The sequence below is a fragment of the Cololabis saira genome, chromosome 2 (genome assembly GCF_033807715.1).
Source record: "Cololabis saira isolate AMF1-May2022 chromosome 2, fColSai1.1, whole genome shotgun sequence".
NCBI lineage: Eukaryota > Metazoa > Chordata > Actinopteri > Beloniformes > Belonidae > Cololabis > Cololabis saira.
In genome coordinates, this window is record NC_084588.1 from 20,265,517 (window position 1) to 20,280,856 (window position 15,340).

Sequence of the window (15,340 nt, forward strand, 5' to 3'; positions counted from 1 at the left end):
CTCAGTTATGTGTCAGCTTTATACATACATGCATATATTATATATTACATTTCATCATGGGATTGCGTAAAGAAAGGAAGTTGACTACTTTCAGTTCAGGTTTAGTCTGCCGTGTGACACTGTGCCATCTATAATGCATTGTAAAGTGTAAAAAGTTTGTGCCTTAAGATGATTCATCTCTTGGAGGAGAAGACGTTGTTATATAAACCTTGTACAAGTAAAGGCATTAAGACACTAAAAGTTGCAATGATGTGTATTTCTTGTTATTTACAGAGGTATCGTTTAGTTACCACGGTGGTGCTGGGTTAGTGTTGAGTATTATTTGTATATCTTTTTGAATTTCTAAAAGGTTTCTGTGTTCTGTGTTGTGGGTTGGTTTGGTATTTGATCCCAGCGGATCCGTGTGGCAGCAGATGACTGTAGCCACCAGGTGGGAGTGTGGACTCTGACTGACGGATTTGTGGGAGTTCCTGTCACAATTACAACAGGAATTTCATCCGTCTATTAAGGTCTGCTCAGCCAGGTTTCCGTGGTGATCAGAGGCCCAGACCTCCGTTTCCCCAGCCAGCTCTTCTAGCTCTTCCACGGGAATACTGAAGCATTCCCAAGCTAGTCGAGAGAGGTCCTGGGTCTGCCCCGGATCTTCCTCCTGGTTTGTCAAACCCAAAAGTATCTTCCCAGGGAGGCGACCAGGAGACATCCGAACAAGACATCCGAGCTACCTCAACTGGCTGGGCTTGACGTGGAGCAGCAGCAACTCTACTCTGAGTGTGGGATACCAGCGTCCTGCCCTGGAGTCAGGCCTGGGGACTTGTTCATGAGCTGATCTGTCCCATGGGGTCTGATCAGGTTTAGTTCAAACATGTAACACTCTCCTGTGGGCCCACGGGGGCCAAGAGTCAGGTGCTGTGTGGGACCATTGCAGCCGAAGGAATGAGCCTCGGTCACAGAGCAATAACTCATCGGGATTTAAGGCAAGATCAGAAGACTGGAGCCCTCATAGGAATATACTTAAAGGGGACCTATTATGAAAAACATGTTTTTCCTTGCTTTAACATATATAAAGTGGTCTCCCCTCAGCCTGCCAACTCAGAAGGAAAGCAACCAAATTCTGCAGTGTCTGTACAGCCGCCCGGATGAGCCATCCAGTGTGATGTGGCTTCTACGAGCCGTTCAGATTCTGCTCCCTTTCGTTATGTAACCAAAATGCAATTTACATAGGTTGGCCTCCGATGTGTGAAACCACGCCCACAACTAACTCCGCCGGCCGGAGCTTCCACCATTTTTTCATAGTTCATTCAGGCAGCCAATCAGCACAGTGTATCATTATCATAGCCCCGCCCACTCAGAATCCAGCATAGAGAATGAGGTTAGAGAATGGGATGATAAAGACATGGCTCAGAGGCTGAATTTCTAATATATTTTGCAAAAAAAAATCAAAAGCTTGCTTTTAAGATATTCAAGGCCTGTTTAAAATAGGTATTGGATGCCATAATACGTCCCCTTTAAATTATGTGTGTTTAAGGGTTTGAAAAGGCCCATGTCAGGGGTCTACTTTATTATCATTATTTACTTATACTTGACTGTGACCCTCAAGTATTTGATTTTATTTTTTTTCCACTGGAGATGTGACACATCCCATCGTAGAAAATGCAGAGGTCTAAATAATAAAACTCATGATGGCTAACTGCCACAAAGTCAGGACTCATCGGAGAGCTGATACTGAACAGACATGTGGATACATTTGTTGGTACCTTTCCATCACAGAAAGAAAACCCGTAATAGTCACTGAAATAACTGGAAACTCACTAAAGTAATAAAAATGATGGACAAATAAATGGCTTTGCTTTTGAATTGTAGTTCAACAGAACCATGAATAAATAAATAAATAAATAAATATAAAAAGAAACTGCCCTGGGTAACCTTGCACAACCTTTTTGAGACAATCACTGCAAGCAAGTGATTTCTGTACCTGTCAGTGAGACTTCTGCACCTGTAGATGGGTATTTTGGTCCACTCCTCATGAACAGTGTGCTCCAGCTGTGAGGGGTTCTTCCCCAGACCGCATGTTTCATCTCCTTCCACAGATTTCAACAGGATGTAAATTGGGACTCATAGAAGGACACTTCAGAAGGTTTTGTTTTTAGTCATTCTTGGCTGCTTTTAGTTGGATGTTTTTTTGTCTTTACCCTGTTGGAGGACCCCATGACCTGCAACTAAGACCAAACCTCTATTAACACAGATCAAATTTTGTTCCATCTGTTCAATTTGTCGTCAGTTTTCATCTTGCGGCTACATCCAGGGAAGTTGGCTACAGACCTGTGGACCCAACACTTCTGGATGAAATCTGCATCTTTAATTACAGGAACATCATAATGCATAAAGATTATCTCATTGTCTTTACTTTTCACATGTTTGTTTGCAATTTTCTTCCTCCTCAGACGACTCTCATTTTGCTTTCTTTAGTCCATGTTCAGCGTGGTGAGCGCCATGATGAGTGATGACCTTTCACCCTTTAAATAGTCGGACTGACTAACTGCAAAACTTAAGACACTTGGTCTGGGGTCTGGATGCTACAAAAGTTGAGAAAAGTGAGAGCTGATCAGGCAAAGCTGCTCTCTGGCCTCGCTGACATCCAGGGGAGACTGACCAGTGTATGGTCGGATGTGTCCAAAGCTCGTGAGGAGATGAAGTCAGTACGAGCGGAGGGGGCAAAGGCTGTGGCGGCTAGAGAGCCAGAGGACAGCGACTAATCAAAATCTGCATTGACACACGCACCTCCATTGCAAAGTGGATTGCATGCAAAAAGAGGCTTGGACATTAAAATAACTGAACAGTGGACACAGTAGTAAATCACAGGAACGGTGATCAGGATGAGTGGACTGGACACGTGTACAAACATACATGCTATCTGGACTGTGAAGGATGAAATTAGACAAATTGCTATGTGGTAAACTATGTATCTTACTGAATTCTGTTGTTGATGTGATCATGAATCTTACATAGAACGGGGCGGGACTTTGATAAGCGTCAGCTTCTCCCGTACCCTTTTCGTCATGTGCTGAGTATGCAATGTATAATGTTCTGGAGATGAAATGTGTCTATATAAACATGCCGAAATAAACGAAATAATAATAATAATAATAATTACACTCCTCAGAGACATGTCACTATGCTCAAATTATTTTTAATTATCTTTTCTAAGGGGACCGACTAATTTGCCAAGGAGAGTTTCATTAGTTTGTTGAACTTGTTTTTCTACGATTCTGCTGAACCGCTGTTCAGAAGCAATGTTGGATTTTCAGTAGTCAATGTCCAGTAAGTTATTATTTATTATTACTTTTGTCAGTTTCAAGTTATTTCAGTGGACATTTTTTTCTGTCTGTAATGGAAAGGTACCACATGTGTAACTTCATTTTATTGACAAAACTCTTCAGTTCCCACCTCCAATACTCTGATCTTATGGACCTCATAGATGTAAAACCACTAATCCTACGACCAATGTCCCTGCCTTCCCTCCTCCGAACCCCCGAAATATAGTCCCATTCACAGTATTAACATCCTGACAGGTGTCCCCGTACCCCGCATTCATGATGAGGAGGGTGTTCTGCATCATTTGTACCTGTCCATGCCTGTTTATTGGCTTGCGGGATGATAGAACCTGCAGGAATTTCTTCATATCAAGCAGACGAATTGTTCACCAGAGACAAAAACGCTTCACTGACGTGACACATGGAGGCCTGGTTGAGCCCTGTCCGCTGCTGTAAGGGAATAGCAGGTCATTCATAAATATCTACTAATGAGAGGTGCTGATAGAGAGACAATAGTGCAGTAAGTCTGCCAGTTCTGGAAGACAGAGGCCTCAGTGTGTGGAGGAGCGAGAGCCAGAGGAAACCCAGCAGAGCATGGAGCTTTAGTTCAGATTAACACTTCTTGAATTCAGCCTTTAACCTCTTCTCAGCAGTAAGACTCAACTTTAGTCTCAGATTCTGCTTTCAGAAATAATATCTTGATAGGTGAATCTCTCAAGAGAAACGTCTCTTTTCCAAGAGTCACCTGGCCACAATAGCAGCCAAGCAAAGTAAAATAATAAACCTAATACACTTAAAAAACATACAGTGAAAGAAAAAACAAAGACTCAAATTAGCGGACATAGAATTCCAGTCAACTCAAAACATAAAAAAGAAATTAATGTTTTAAGAATATGACACCCACGTTCATCAGTCGGTAAAGACGTTTCTAATTTGAGTTTTTTCATGGCTACCTATCCAGCATAAATCTTTATTAAACTAGCCAAGCATGCTGGACTCATGCCTTCCTTTATCTGAGCTATTCAGAATATGTTCAGGAAGGCTTGACAGACTGCATGTATCTGACAAGGTCAGTGAAAGGATCTTCGGAAAATACGAGGAGGCAACGCTTGACTGTTCGATTCGACCAACGTTCTGCTTCTCTCTGCTGCTGCTATTCTTCATTTTTGGGGGTCAAGAAACAGACCAAATCCACACAGAGGAGATGCCTTTATGTCAGTTAAATGTAAAGATACTTTGAAGTGTTTAGTTTAGCATGAAGACTGAGATGATTGGCAAAGAAAATTAACAGTGAATTATTGCTTCTGTATTATTAGAGAGGGTTAATTGCTGAACTGGTGTGCTGGACCCTGTAAAAGCAAACATTTTGAGAGTTTACCCATCTAGGACATTCAGGTATGTGGTAACACAATACCATGAGGGAAAGAGATCATCAGTAGTATTAGAAAAGCAGGTAATACTGCATATCAATCCTGAAAGGGTTTAAAAAACAACCATTTCCAAGCACTTTGGAGTTCAGTCTTCTGCTTTGAGAAAGATAACCATAAGTGGAAACCATTTAAGACAGCTGCTGAATTTCCCAGATCTCTACATTCCAACAAATTTACCCCAAGGTAAGGCTGTTCAATGCTCAGAGATACAGAGAAAAGAACAAGCTACACGGTCTACATCTCAGACCCTAAAGCCTCTCTGAGCATGTTAAATGACAGCACAACAGGAGACTGAACAAGTGCGGTTTGTTTGGAAGGGTTAGCGGGAAAAAGCTTCGTCTGTGTGAAAAGAACATGGAAGCACAACAAAAGCTGCATCTGAACAAACCACATGATGGTTGCTACACTCCGTGCCCTCTGTCAAGCGCTGCAGTGGAGGACTGATGATTTGCAGCTGCTTTGCAGCCACAGGGCCTGCATACCAATACTATATTCCACAATCAGATGCGATTGCAACAATCTAACAGCTAAAGTTTGATCAAAACTGGCTCATGCAACAGGAGGATGATCTCCAGCACATCAGCAAATCTACATCAACATTGCTTCATAATAAAAGAGGACTTAGTTAATATCAACCTCAACCCAAATGCAATGCTGTGGCAGTACCTTGCACTAGTAAACAGCCAAAAACATCAACAAACTGAAGAAATGTTGAACAACAGAATGGGCCAAACCTCCTTTAGGAAGACATGAGGGACAGATCAAGTCATGCAGAAAACAGCTACTTTAGTTCACTGCTGTTTACAGTGGCTCTACACGCTACTGAAGCAGGGGGACAACTTGGTATTGTCCACACATATTTTTTTTTTGTGTCTATATTTTTGTTATATGTTTAATGGCACAATGAACAATGTGTTGCTGTTCACCTGAGGAACTGTGATCAGATTTGTATTCTGTGTACACAAGGTAAAATATGATTAAAAGAGTATAAAGTAACCTTTGCATGTCACTGTAACATAAATGGAGTCAATGACTCTCATCAAACTCATAGCAACATGGTTTATACATCAATGTAATAGAATTGTAAAGTATTCTTTGAGGAAGCATTTCTTAACCACTTTCCTAGCTATTTATTAAACTTGGGTCTTAAAAATATCTGAAAATAAACTGACATATGGATGGAAATTATTAAAAACTGGAAAAAGAAGATATTATAGGAATTGGAACATTTAAAAAAAATGTAAATAGTATGATATGGAATGAAAATGTGGCACGAAACTAGAGAACAACGGCTAAATAAATACTGGGAACTGGTCAGGAGATGGAAACAAGTGACTGAAAGAGGTGGTGGTGAATACGGGTGGTAGAGTCTGAGGACATCTGGTGGAAAAACTAAGAATTACAGGATGGTAAAAATAAAAAAAAGATCATTATTTCTGAATAATCATAAGACATGGATATCAGTAAACTTATAAATTATTCCTGAGGTGAATGTTTGTACCAAATATCATAAGTATCTGTCCAACAGTACACTCAACCTCCACAGATGTTAATGCTATGGTAATGTGAATGCTGATGATAAGAGTCATCTGTGGAGCAAGTGTCTCTACAAAACAAATGTATCCATTGGCTGGTTAAATATTTCAGCCCAAAGCAAAGTGGCATAAAAAACAACTTTGTTTTTTTTACCATTAGCCATTAGTGAGGCAAAACAAAAAATGACACCAAGACTGGTGCACTAATCAGAAATGATTGATTTAGACAAAAAAAATCTCCAAAACATACAAGCAAATAACTGGTTCACTGTTACTGTTGTTAATGACTGGCACCGCCGTCTGATGCTGTGCAGTCATGGAAGAGTAATGCATAATCTGGGACACAAAACAAGCGGTCCCCTCGGAGGAGGGTTTCAAAGAATGTGTGCAGGAATGTTTACCATGAAGGAGAAAGTGTGAGCTCTCCACATGACGATCACACAGACACACTAGTCCAGCTGAAATATGACTTGTTATATCACATGTGTGACTTGGTTAACATTTAGTCTGTACGGGTGGAAGCTGTCACAGCAGGCCGTGGGAAAGTCAAATGCTAGTTCCTTGATTTCTTACAATATGAGGTGCTGTTAAACATAATGAATGCACAGATGGAATCACAGTATGTGTATGAGCAGCATATGCTCCTTTATGTTCTTTGGGAATTGTCTTTTCTATAACGTTAATTTAGAAGTCGGTGAAGTTAGAAGTTTTGGATAGCGTGTTTTTGTAATTAACAACTTTTTAGTACAGTGTTATCTGTAATGTTGGTTTTGAAAAAAATTGTAAAGCTTTTGAATAAGTGTGATGTGATTAACAGGAAGTGGGCCTGTATAGCCTGACAAATACATGCTTAAATACAATACGGTATGATTATCCCCTATGGCCCTGAATAGGAAGAAGCAGGTATGTGTGTATGTGTGTTGTAGTCACAGTCATTTTTTCAGCCGAAGCAGAGAATAGAATGACTTAATCACAAAGAAAAAAGTATAGGTATAATTGGATAATTGAAGAAGTAAGAAAAAGAAAAAAAATGATGTTTTTTCAATGGTTTTCTGACTGTTTCAATTCCTTGAAGCGTGGAAAAAACGTGTGTGTATATATATATATATATATATATATATATATATATATATATATATATATATATATATATATATATATATATATATATATATATATATATATATATATACATATATATATTCTCCTCCTTCATCACAGCAGTCCGCCCAGTTACCTTTATGTAGATTAGCCACCTGGTTGTAATCCCGTGAGTAATCCTGCGTTGAGTGACGTGTTCAGTAACTCCTCCCCTGCCGGTCCTCTGTGCCGCTCTTGTCTCCCATCGCACTCTCTGGAGGTCTCTCATCCAGTCTGCTGAAGGTAAGGCTGCTCTGCTATTTTGTTCAAACAGCTCTTAGTCAGATCAGCAAATCAAGATGAACAGTACATTTGGTGTTAATATGATTTAGTAAGAACAAAAATCCTATCAGTTTAATAAAACTATAGGTAATCAGGGGGTGTTGAAAGATAGATAAGCACTATATGCTAAAGTGAAGAAAAAAAGTATCACCCCTACACGATCAGCTAGTATCAACTATGTTGTAGTGACATTATTCTAGGAATTATTTATTTTATATGCAATTGGAATGTCTTTTAATGATGTTTGAAAAATAAAATGCTTGATTTGAGACTCAAATTGACTGAACTGAACTCAAGAGGTATGTGTTTGGACATCCAGTTTGCAGTTTTACAGCTTCCTATGTTGCCTAGGAGAGATGGTAGTAGCTTCTGGTCCAGTTAAGTTTACAATTTGACTAAAGCATAAATGTTTTCTCAATGCAGCAATGAGTTCCAATGAAAAACTTAATCTGTGTCATGACATGATGGACTGACACAATACACTGTTTATGCATTGTGTTGGCCTATTGTGTAAGAGGATTCCTGCCCCACAAATGAATAAAGGAATCACTCTACCTTGTCAACAGTTAGACAACACCGAACCAAGAAAAAAAATCAATGACTGGCGTGATCCTTGATGCTGCTGCTTTTCCTTTGAGAAGAAAAAACAAAAGAAAAACCCTGACAAGAACTTACTCGTGTGTGTTGTTTTGAGTGAAAGGCTAAAGACTCTTTACGGTCTAATGTGCTCATACTGTGTTTTTGCCAATTCTTCTATCTCTGCAGCGTTGGTGTAGCTGCTGTGAGACGCTGAAACCATGGCTGCTGTAAGTTGAACTACTTTCCAGCAATTCATAGAGTGCTTGAGTGTCACTTTATCTTTGTGTCTGCTGGTTAGGTCCCTGTCTATCCCCTGTTCTCTGGCCAAACAACAGGTCTGGGGGAGAAGCCTTAGTTCCTGCAGGTCTGACTGTCAGTGGATAATACTGTTATTGTGCCAGTAGATGCTGGCTCTGGGATGGACCGTTAAGCTGCCTTTAAGAAGTAGCTTTAGAGGTCCTTTCTGTAATCATGTGAAGCAGATTAATCACTTGTTCACTGTTGTGCATTAGTTTGTGCTCCAGATCAGAAAGGTTTCTCAGGTGCACGTGTTGGATGTTAAAGAAAATAAAAGATGTAAAATGCTAGTCTGACTGATAGTCTGCACAGGTTGACTACACTTGTATTTTCCTGCAGACTGGAACTTTCCGTGTGGTGTCGGAGGAGGAGCAGGCCATGAGGTCAAAGCTGGAGCATCTGACGGTGAAGGATCACGGGCCGGTGTTTGGGCCGTGCCCCAAACTGCCTGGGCACACTGTGCAAAAGGTAAAATAACCACATCTCTGAAATGGCAGCAGAGTTTTGATCAGCACTTTTCAAACGGAATCAGGTCATCCCTTTTGTCTCTGGAGACACGGTGTAGTTTTTTAAGGGAGAATGTTTATTTTTGGGTTCTTCAGGCAAAGGATGAGCTGGGTGAGACAGATGAGAGACGGGCATCGTCACTCAAAGAGCTCCGTGTCACGATGAAGGAGAGGTCGGGGGAAGGAGATGATATGGCCAAACTGGTGCAGGAGCGCTTCAGCGATAAACCCGATGCTCTACTGCTGCGCTTCCTCAGAGCCCGCAAGTTTGATGTCAGCCGAGCCCACGACCTCATGAAAGGTGAGAGGCTGAGGCCACACAGCTTCATGTGAAGGGCTTTTCTTTCAGCTCGTTTGTAGAGAGAAAAAGCTGAGCTCCTACGCACATATGCTTTTGATTTAGTTTCTGCAGACATTTTTCAATAGCTTCAGTAATTAAAGATGAGGTCTCTTTTGTTTCCTCGTTTGCATGAACCCTGTCCATCTCTGAGACAGCGAGGCATGTGTTCATTAATTGGGGGCCTTGAGATGCCTCTGGGGTACCCCTGACAAAGCACTCCTTTGTGTACAAATTGGACAACACGTTTAGTTTAGCAGTGATCACTCAGTGTTCTGCTGGGAACCTCACTACAACTGTGCTGGTCCGGTAGATGAGAGAACATCAACAAGCAGAACAAACTGACTTAACAGAAGGACATGGGTTTACTGACTTGCTTATTGTGTGTGTATGTGTGTGTGTCTATGTGTGTGTGTGTGTGTGTGTGTGTGTGTGTGTGTGTGTGTGTGTGTGTGTGTGTGTGTGTGTGTAATTCAACTGTAAACTTTCATTCATACCTCAATTTAAATTATGTGGTAATCTGAGACTTCATCCATCTACTGTTTAAGCTCCCTGGTCAACAAACAAACCAGAATAATTAAGAAAACATCATCTTAGGAGGACTTACCAGTGGCCTGTGATGGATTAGGGACCTGTCCAGGGTGTCACTGTCATTTTATAAATCTACAGTAAAGGAACAACTCAAGATATGGAGTCCCACAAGGATCAATCCTTGGACCCTTTTTCTTTAATCTGTGTACCCTTCCCCTTTTTTTGTATTCTCCAACACCATGGTGTTTCTTATCATAAGTATGCAGAAGATGCCCAAATCTATGTAGATCCCCCCCAATTGACCAAGGGCTGTTCAACCTGTCATGCCAGTGCCTCAAGGAAGTTAAAAAAAACTTCAATTGAAACTGAACAAATAGAAAATTATTATGATTATTTTTGGAAATAAATAAAGGATGTTAAGAATCAGTGATTACCTTAACACCAAGGCAACTATGTGAAGAATCTTGGCGTGGTCCTCGATTAGGACCTGAATTTCATTGTCCACATGAATTTAAGATTCCAATTCATCTTCCTGGCATCTTAAAAAACATGGCCAAAAATGAAGAACATTATGTCAAAGACGCATCTTGCAAAGCTCTTCCATGTTTTTATTTCATGTAAGGTAGATTACTATACTATCGGTCATTTCCAATAAGAGCATTGGACATGTGCTGCAGGAAGAATACTGAGAAAAACTCAGTATTCTGGCTGGGAACACATCATGCCGATAATTCAATTCTTACACTGGTTTCCAGTTAAACAAAGAATTCAGTTCTCACATCAGACTCTTATAAATCTCTGAATCATCGGTGCCCAAATCATATCAGATACGTGTTCTCTGGATCTTAGATCCACAGGGCCTGGGGCCTCATTTATAAAAGAGTGCGTAGGATTCATACTAAAAGTGTACGTGCGCTCAAAAGCCGGAAATGGCGTGCGCACAAAAAAATCCGGATTTTTTAAAACCGTGTGCACGCACATCTGCACACAATGTTCTCTTTATAAATCACAGTCCACCTGGAAGGTTGCGCACGTGAATTCGCCTCATATCCCGCCCTCTACACGCCCACTTTCTACCATGAATAGTCAATGCAAAGTACTTGATGACTGTATTTGCATATGAATGAGCCTGCTGAGCATGCGCAGCGCCTGCCTGCAGTCCGTTTCTGCTGCGCGTCAGGATGAATGAGACATGTGTCGAGCCACCGTGCTACTAAATTTCATGGAGACCGAGATGGAGATGTTGTGGATGAGGTGGAGGCCAGGAAAACCACATTATTTGGTGGTCACAGTAGTGCCATCACTAACAAAAAGAAAGCGAGTGAGTGGCAGCACGTCGTTGCTGCTGTAAACGCCGTGAGTGCCACGGACAGATCTGTGGCAGAAATAAAAAAGAAGTGATGCGATCTGAAGGTGTAGGCCAAGAGGAGACTGGCCCGGCACTTATTTGTTATGTCCAGTCACTCTCCAGTTGTCGTGGTGGGTGACGAGGAGGTTCCCGGCACGGCGTGTCCTGCATCGCGGCTGCAGCACCAGCAGCACCAGAGCGATCCAAGCGCATGGCGCAGCTGGAAGTGGCCGCGTCCGGACTGACGCTGTGCTTCAAACACAGAGGGACACGATCAGCGCTATTATATTATAAGTCTGATATGTGATGACATTAAAAGTATCATTTCATTTCACCACATCACCGTCTGCGTCGCCAGTTCCCCATATCTTCAAAATGTTCGTGCACTAGGATCAAAGTTTTTTTTTTTAATCCCAACCTATGCGTAGAAGGTGGCGTGCGCATCTTTCAAGCTCTGTTTTGTGCGCACGCAAGCTTTATAAATGAGGCCCCTGGTCATTTGGTGGTGTCCAGAATTCAAACCAAACAAGATGAAAGGCTTTCAGTCATTATTCTGCCCTCTGCTGGAATCAACCCCCAAACATCTTCATTTTGCCCCAAAACTTGCTTTTCTCAAATGCTTTTAATCAAAACACCATAATTTATTTGCTTTTGCACCCTTTTCTTTTCATACATTTCTAATGTGGACGGGTAGGCTCCAGTCTCTCCCCTGTCCCTGAATAGGGTGGAGCAGATATGGAAAATGGATGGATGGACTTGCTTGCATATGAGGGTTTTTTGGAAGTGAACTTGTGTAACATTAATTATTGAAGACATGCACTCCTTCACTCATCAGAAACATGTGTGCTGTTCCTCTCTTTTGTAAACACACAAGCAACTCACAGTTGGTACATTATTACTTTAGTATGATGACGCTCAGGATTAAGATGATTAGATGATTCTGTCATTGCATTTCACAAACCAGCAGCATGCAGTGACCAGTTATGGTGACCAGTGAGTAAATGGTGCCCACTATGAGAAAGCAGGTAATCTTTCACTTTTGCCATGTGTGTTTTGATGACCCTCTTGACCCTCAGGTTATGTGCGCTTCCGTAAGGATTATCCTGAGCTGTTTGAGAACTTGACCCCCGAGGCGGTCCGCAGCACCATTGAGGCAGGATACCCTGTGGTCCTACCCACCAGAGACAGGTATGGCCGTGTTGTCCTGCTCTTCAACATCGACAACTGGGACCTGGAGGAGATCACCTTTGATGAGGTACTAGCTTCTCACATGAATGAACCAATCAACTCTGAATGAATCAATCAACTCTGAAACAACTCTGTATTTAGGGGGGGAAGGATAATAAAACTACATCTTGATATATCATGTAACAGGTCTTGAGAGCATACTGTGTGATCCTGGAGAAGCTGCTTGAAAATGAAGAGACTCAAATCAACGGCTTTGTCCTTATTGAGAATTTCAAAGGCTTCACCATGCAGCACGCGTCAGGAATAAAGACAGCTGAGCTCAAGAAGATGGTGGACATGCTGCAGGTCAGAACAGACTTGAAAGGAAACTGTGTGTAACTTCAAGTCCGTTTTTTAAAACTCGGTGTTGTTTCTGTACAGGATTCATTTCCCGCCCGCTTCAAGGCAGTCCACGTCACTCACCAGCCCTGGTATTTCACCACCACGTATAATGTGGTTAAACCTTTCATGAAGGCCAAGCTGCTGGAGCGGGTACGGACAGGGACAGAAAGAGTCACCGTTGCACTCTCAATTGTCTGTTTTTCTGATACATGACATCGGTTGCTCACTCTGAATACTGTTCCTAACCTTCTTCAGGTCTTTGTTCATGGCGACGAGCTGGACAGCTACTTCAAAGAGTTTGATGCAGACATCTTGCCTTCAGATTTTGATGGGAAAGCCCCGGTGGCTGACTACCAGGCCGTTGCCACCAAGCTTTTTGGCTCTGAAGACACTGCCCTCTGAAAGTTGTCGTGTTTCATCCAGGCAGCTTCGAACAAAAAGAAGCATTTTGAGCTCAGGGCAGAGGGTTTGCAAATGAATAAAGAGACACATGGTGACGAAAAAGGATCTTTAGATATCACAGAAAGAATAATTGATAGTTAACAATTGTTTCTTCAAAACACTGGCATTCCATATTAATGTTCGAGGAGAGCGAGATTAAGAAAACTGATGATACCATGATTGCTAAATCCCAACTGCGATGACTTTGGATTGATGTCCTGTGCCTTACAAGTCAAGTTTACAACTACAGCCTTGTACCTACAGCACTAACGACTGTAGACATTACTGTGCTCTGGATTCTGTGATTTATAGCCTCTAAGGCGATATATGAATAGTATGTAGAGGGAAGACGGATGATGAGACAGACCAACATTAGATAGTTGTTTCAGGAACAGCTATGCTGTTGCAGCGACTTGGACGTGGTCATCTGTCTCAAGATCTTCAAGTGTTGAATGAGTTGTGATGCCCAAGTTGCCTTGTTTACTATTAATATGATTCCTGCCTGTTGCATTTCATTTTAAAATGTTCAATAAAACTATTGTGTGTCTGTAGTTCCATAACAATTCACGTTTTGTAATTGTTGTACTCCCTTTACTTCATTTTTTCATTCTGCTTATTTTGGTCAAATATAATACATGAACAATACTGCATATATATATATATATATATATATATATATATATATATATATATATATATATATAAACCCATAGTTAGACTTACATTTGTGGTTTTATATCATTTTATCACCCCACTGTTGTCTTGGATATGAAATCAAACTCTGGAGACCAAAACCCATTTTTTTGAACGAGGCAGTAAATGGCAGCACGGTGGCTTAGTGGTTAGCACTGTTGCCTCACAGCAAGAAGGTCCCTGGTTCGACTCCCAGGCCCGGCAGGGCCCTTTCTGTGTGGAGTTTGCATGTTCTCCCCGTGCTTGCGTGGGTTTTCTCCGGGTACTCCGGCTTCCTCCCACAGTCCAAAAACATGCATATTAGGTTAATTGATGATTCTAAATTGCCCGTAGGTGTGAGCGTGAGTGTGGTTGTGAGCATGGTTTGTGTGTCTATATGTGGCCCTGTGATGGACTGGTGACCTGTCCAGGGTGTAACCCCTGCCTCTCACCTAAAATGAGCTGGGATAGGCTCCAGCAGACCCCCGTGACCCCGCAAGGGATAAAGCGGGTAAGATAATGGATGGATGGATGGATGAGGCAGTAAATGTGTTTATTTTCTGTAATGTTGGGCATGTCGTCATGGGGGTGGGTGTCAGTGAAGATTGATTTGCTTTTTGTCAGCCATTAACAGCCATTCAATGAACTACAATCCTTCTTACTTTTGCATCCAAGACAGCCCTGAAAACCGGATTTTGTCTCCTGAGATGCATCAGAACCAAACCGGTATCCATCTACCCCATACCAGTGGCCTAGAAACTCTGACTGCTAATAATTTACTTGAACTGATTCTTAATTATGAAAGTCTTGCATCTAAAACAAAGCTAACGTGCAGAGATAGACCCATGTCTGTCTTCACTGTCTGGAGGCTTCTTTATTTCAGCTCTCGTACAGAGCAGCACAGACGGTGGTTCCTGCCGGCCGCTGTTACATTTATGTTGACTGTTAAAGGAGAAAAGACTAACTGCTTTAAGATCAAACACATGGGCAGCCTTTTTTTCACCATTTGTTTTTCTTTTTTGTAATTGACCATTTCTTTTCTTTTTTTGTTTTTCTTTCATTACCCTGGATAATAGATCTTTAAACCCGGATCAATATAATTTCCCTTTGCGAATAATAAAATATTAAATTCACTTCAGCCATCTGTCCCCTTCTTGAAGTACTTCAATCATATTGAATAAAATGGGGAAGAAAATGAAAGAACAGACATCACAACCTTTGGATCAACAGTAAATAAACTTGAAATGAGAGCAAATATAGAAGTAAAACAGTATTCATCAGCATTTGGGCCTCTACCAACACCCTCCTCACATCATCCTGGAAACCACAGTGAGGAAATGTCCTAGTGCACGTAGTCTGAGA

The 15,340-nt window shown here is 41.5% G+C and overlaps 1 protein-coding gene across 1 annotated transcript; it reads left to right on the top strand.

The window, feature by feature from the left end:
- The first annotated feature begins 7,612 nt into the window (after window positions 1-7,612).
- rlbp1a (retinaldehyde binding protein 1a) lies at window positions 7,613-13,869 on the top strand. The gene is made up of 8 exons (XM_061739910.1): window positions 7,613-7,659; window positions 8,464-8,504; window positions 8,914-9,042; window positions 9,177-9,381; window positions 12,373-12,551; window positions 12,671-12,829; window positions 12,905-13,015; window positions 13,121-13,869. The coding sequence occupies exons 2-8, from the start codon at window positions 8,496-8,498 to the stop codon at window positions 13,265-13,267; spliced, it is 939 nt and encodes a 312-aa protein (XP_061595894.1). The 5' UTR covers window positions 7,613-7,659; window positions 8,464-8,495; the 3' UTR covers window positions 13,268-13,869.
- Window positions 13,870-15,340: the final 1,471 nt, after the last annotated feature.

What these genes read in the sequence shown, in the direction of transcription:
- rlbp1a (XM_061739910.1), top strand. An exon ending in CTGGGCACACTGTGCAAAAG is followed by an intron (nt 9,043 to 9,176) that starts GTAAAATAACCA and finishes TGGGTTCTTCAG; the next exon opens with GCAAAGGATGAGCTGGGTGA. An exon ending in AGGAGATCACCTTTGATGAG is followed by an intron (nt 12,552 to 12,670) that starts GTACTAGCTTCT and finishes ATCATGTAACAG; the next exon opens with GTCTTGAGAGCATACTGTGT.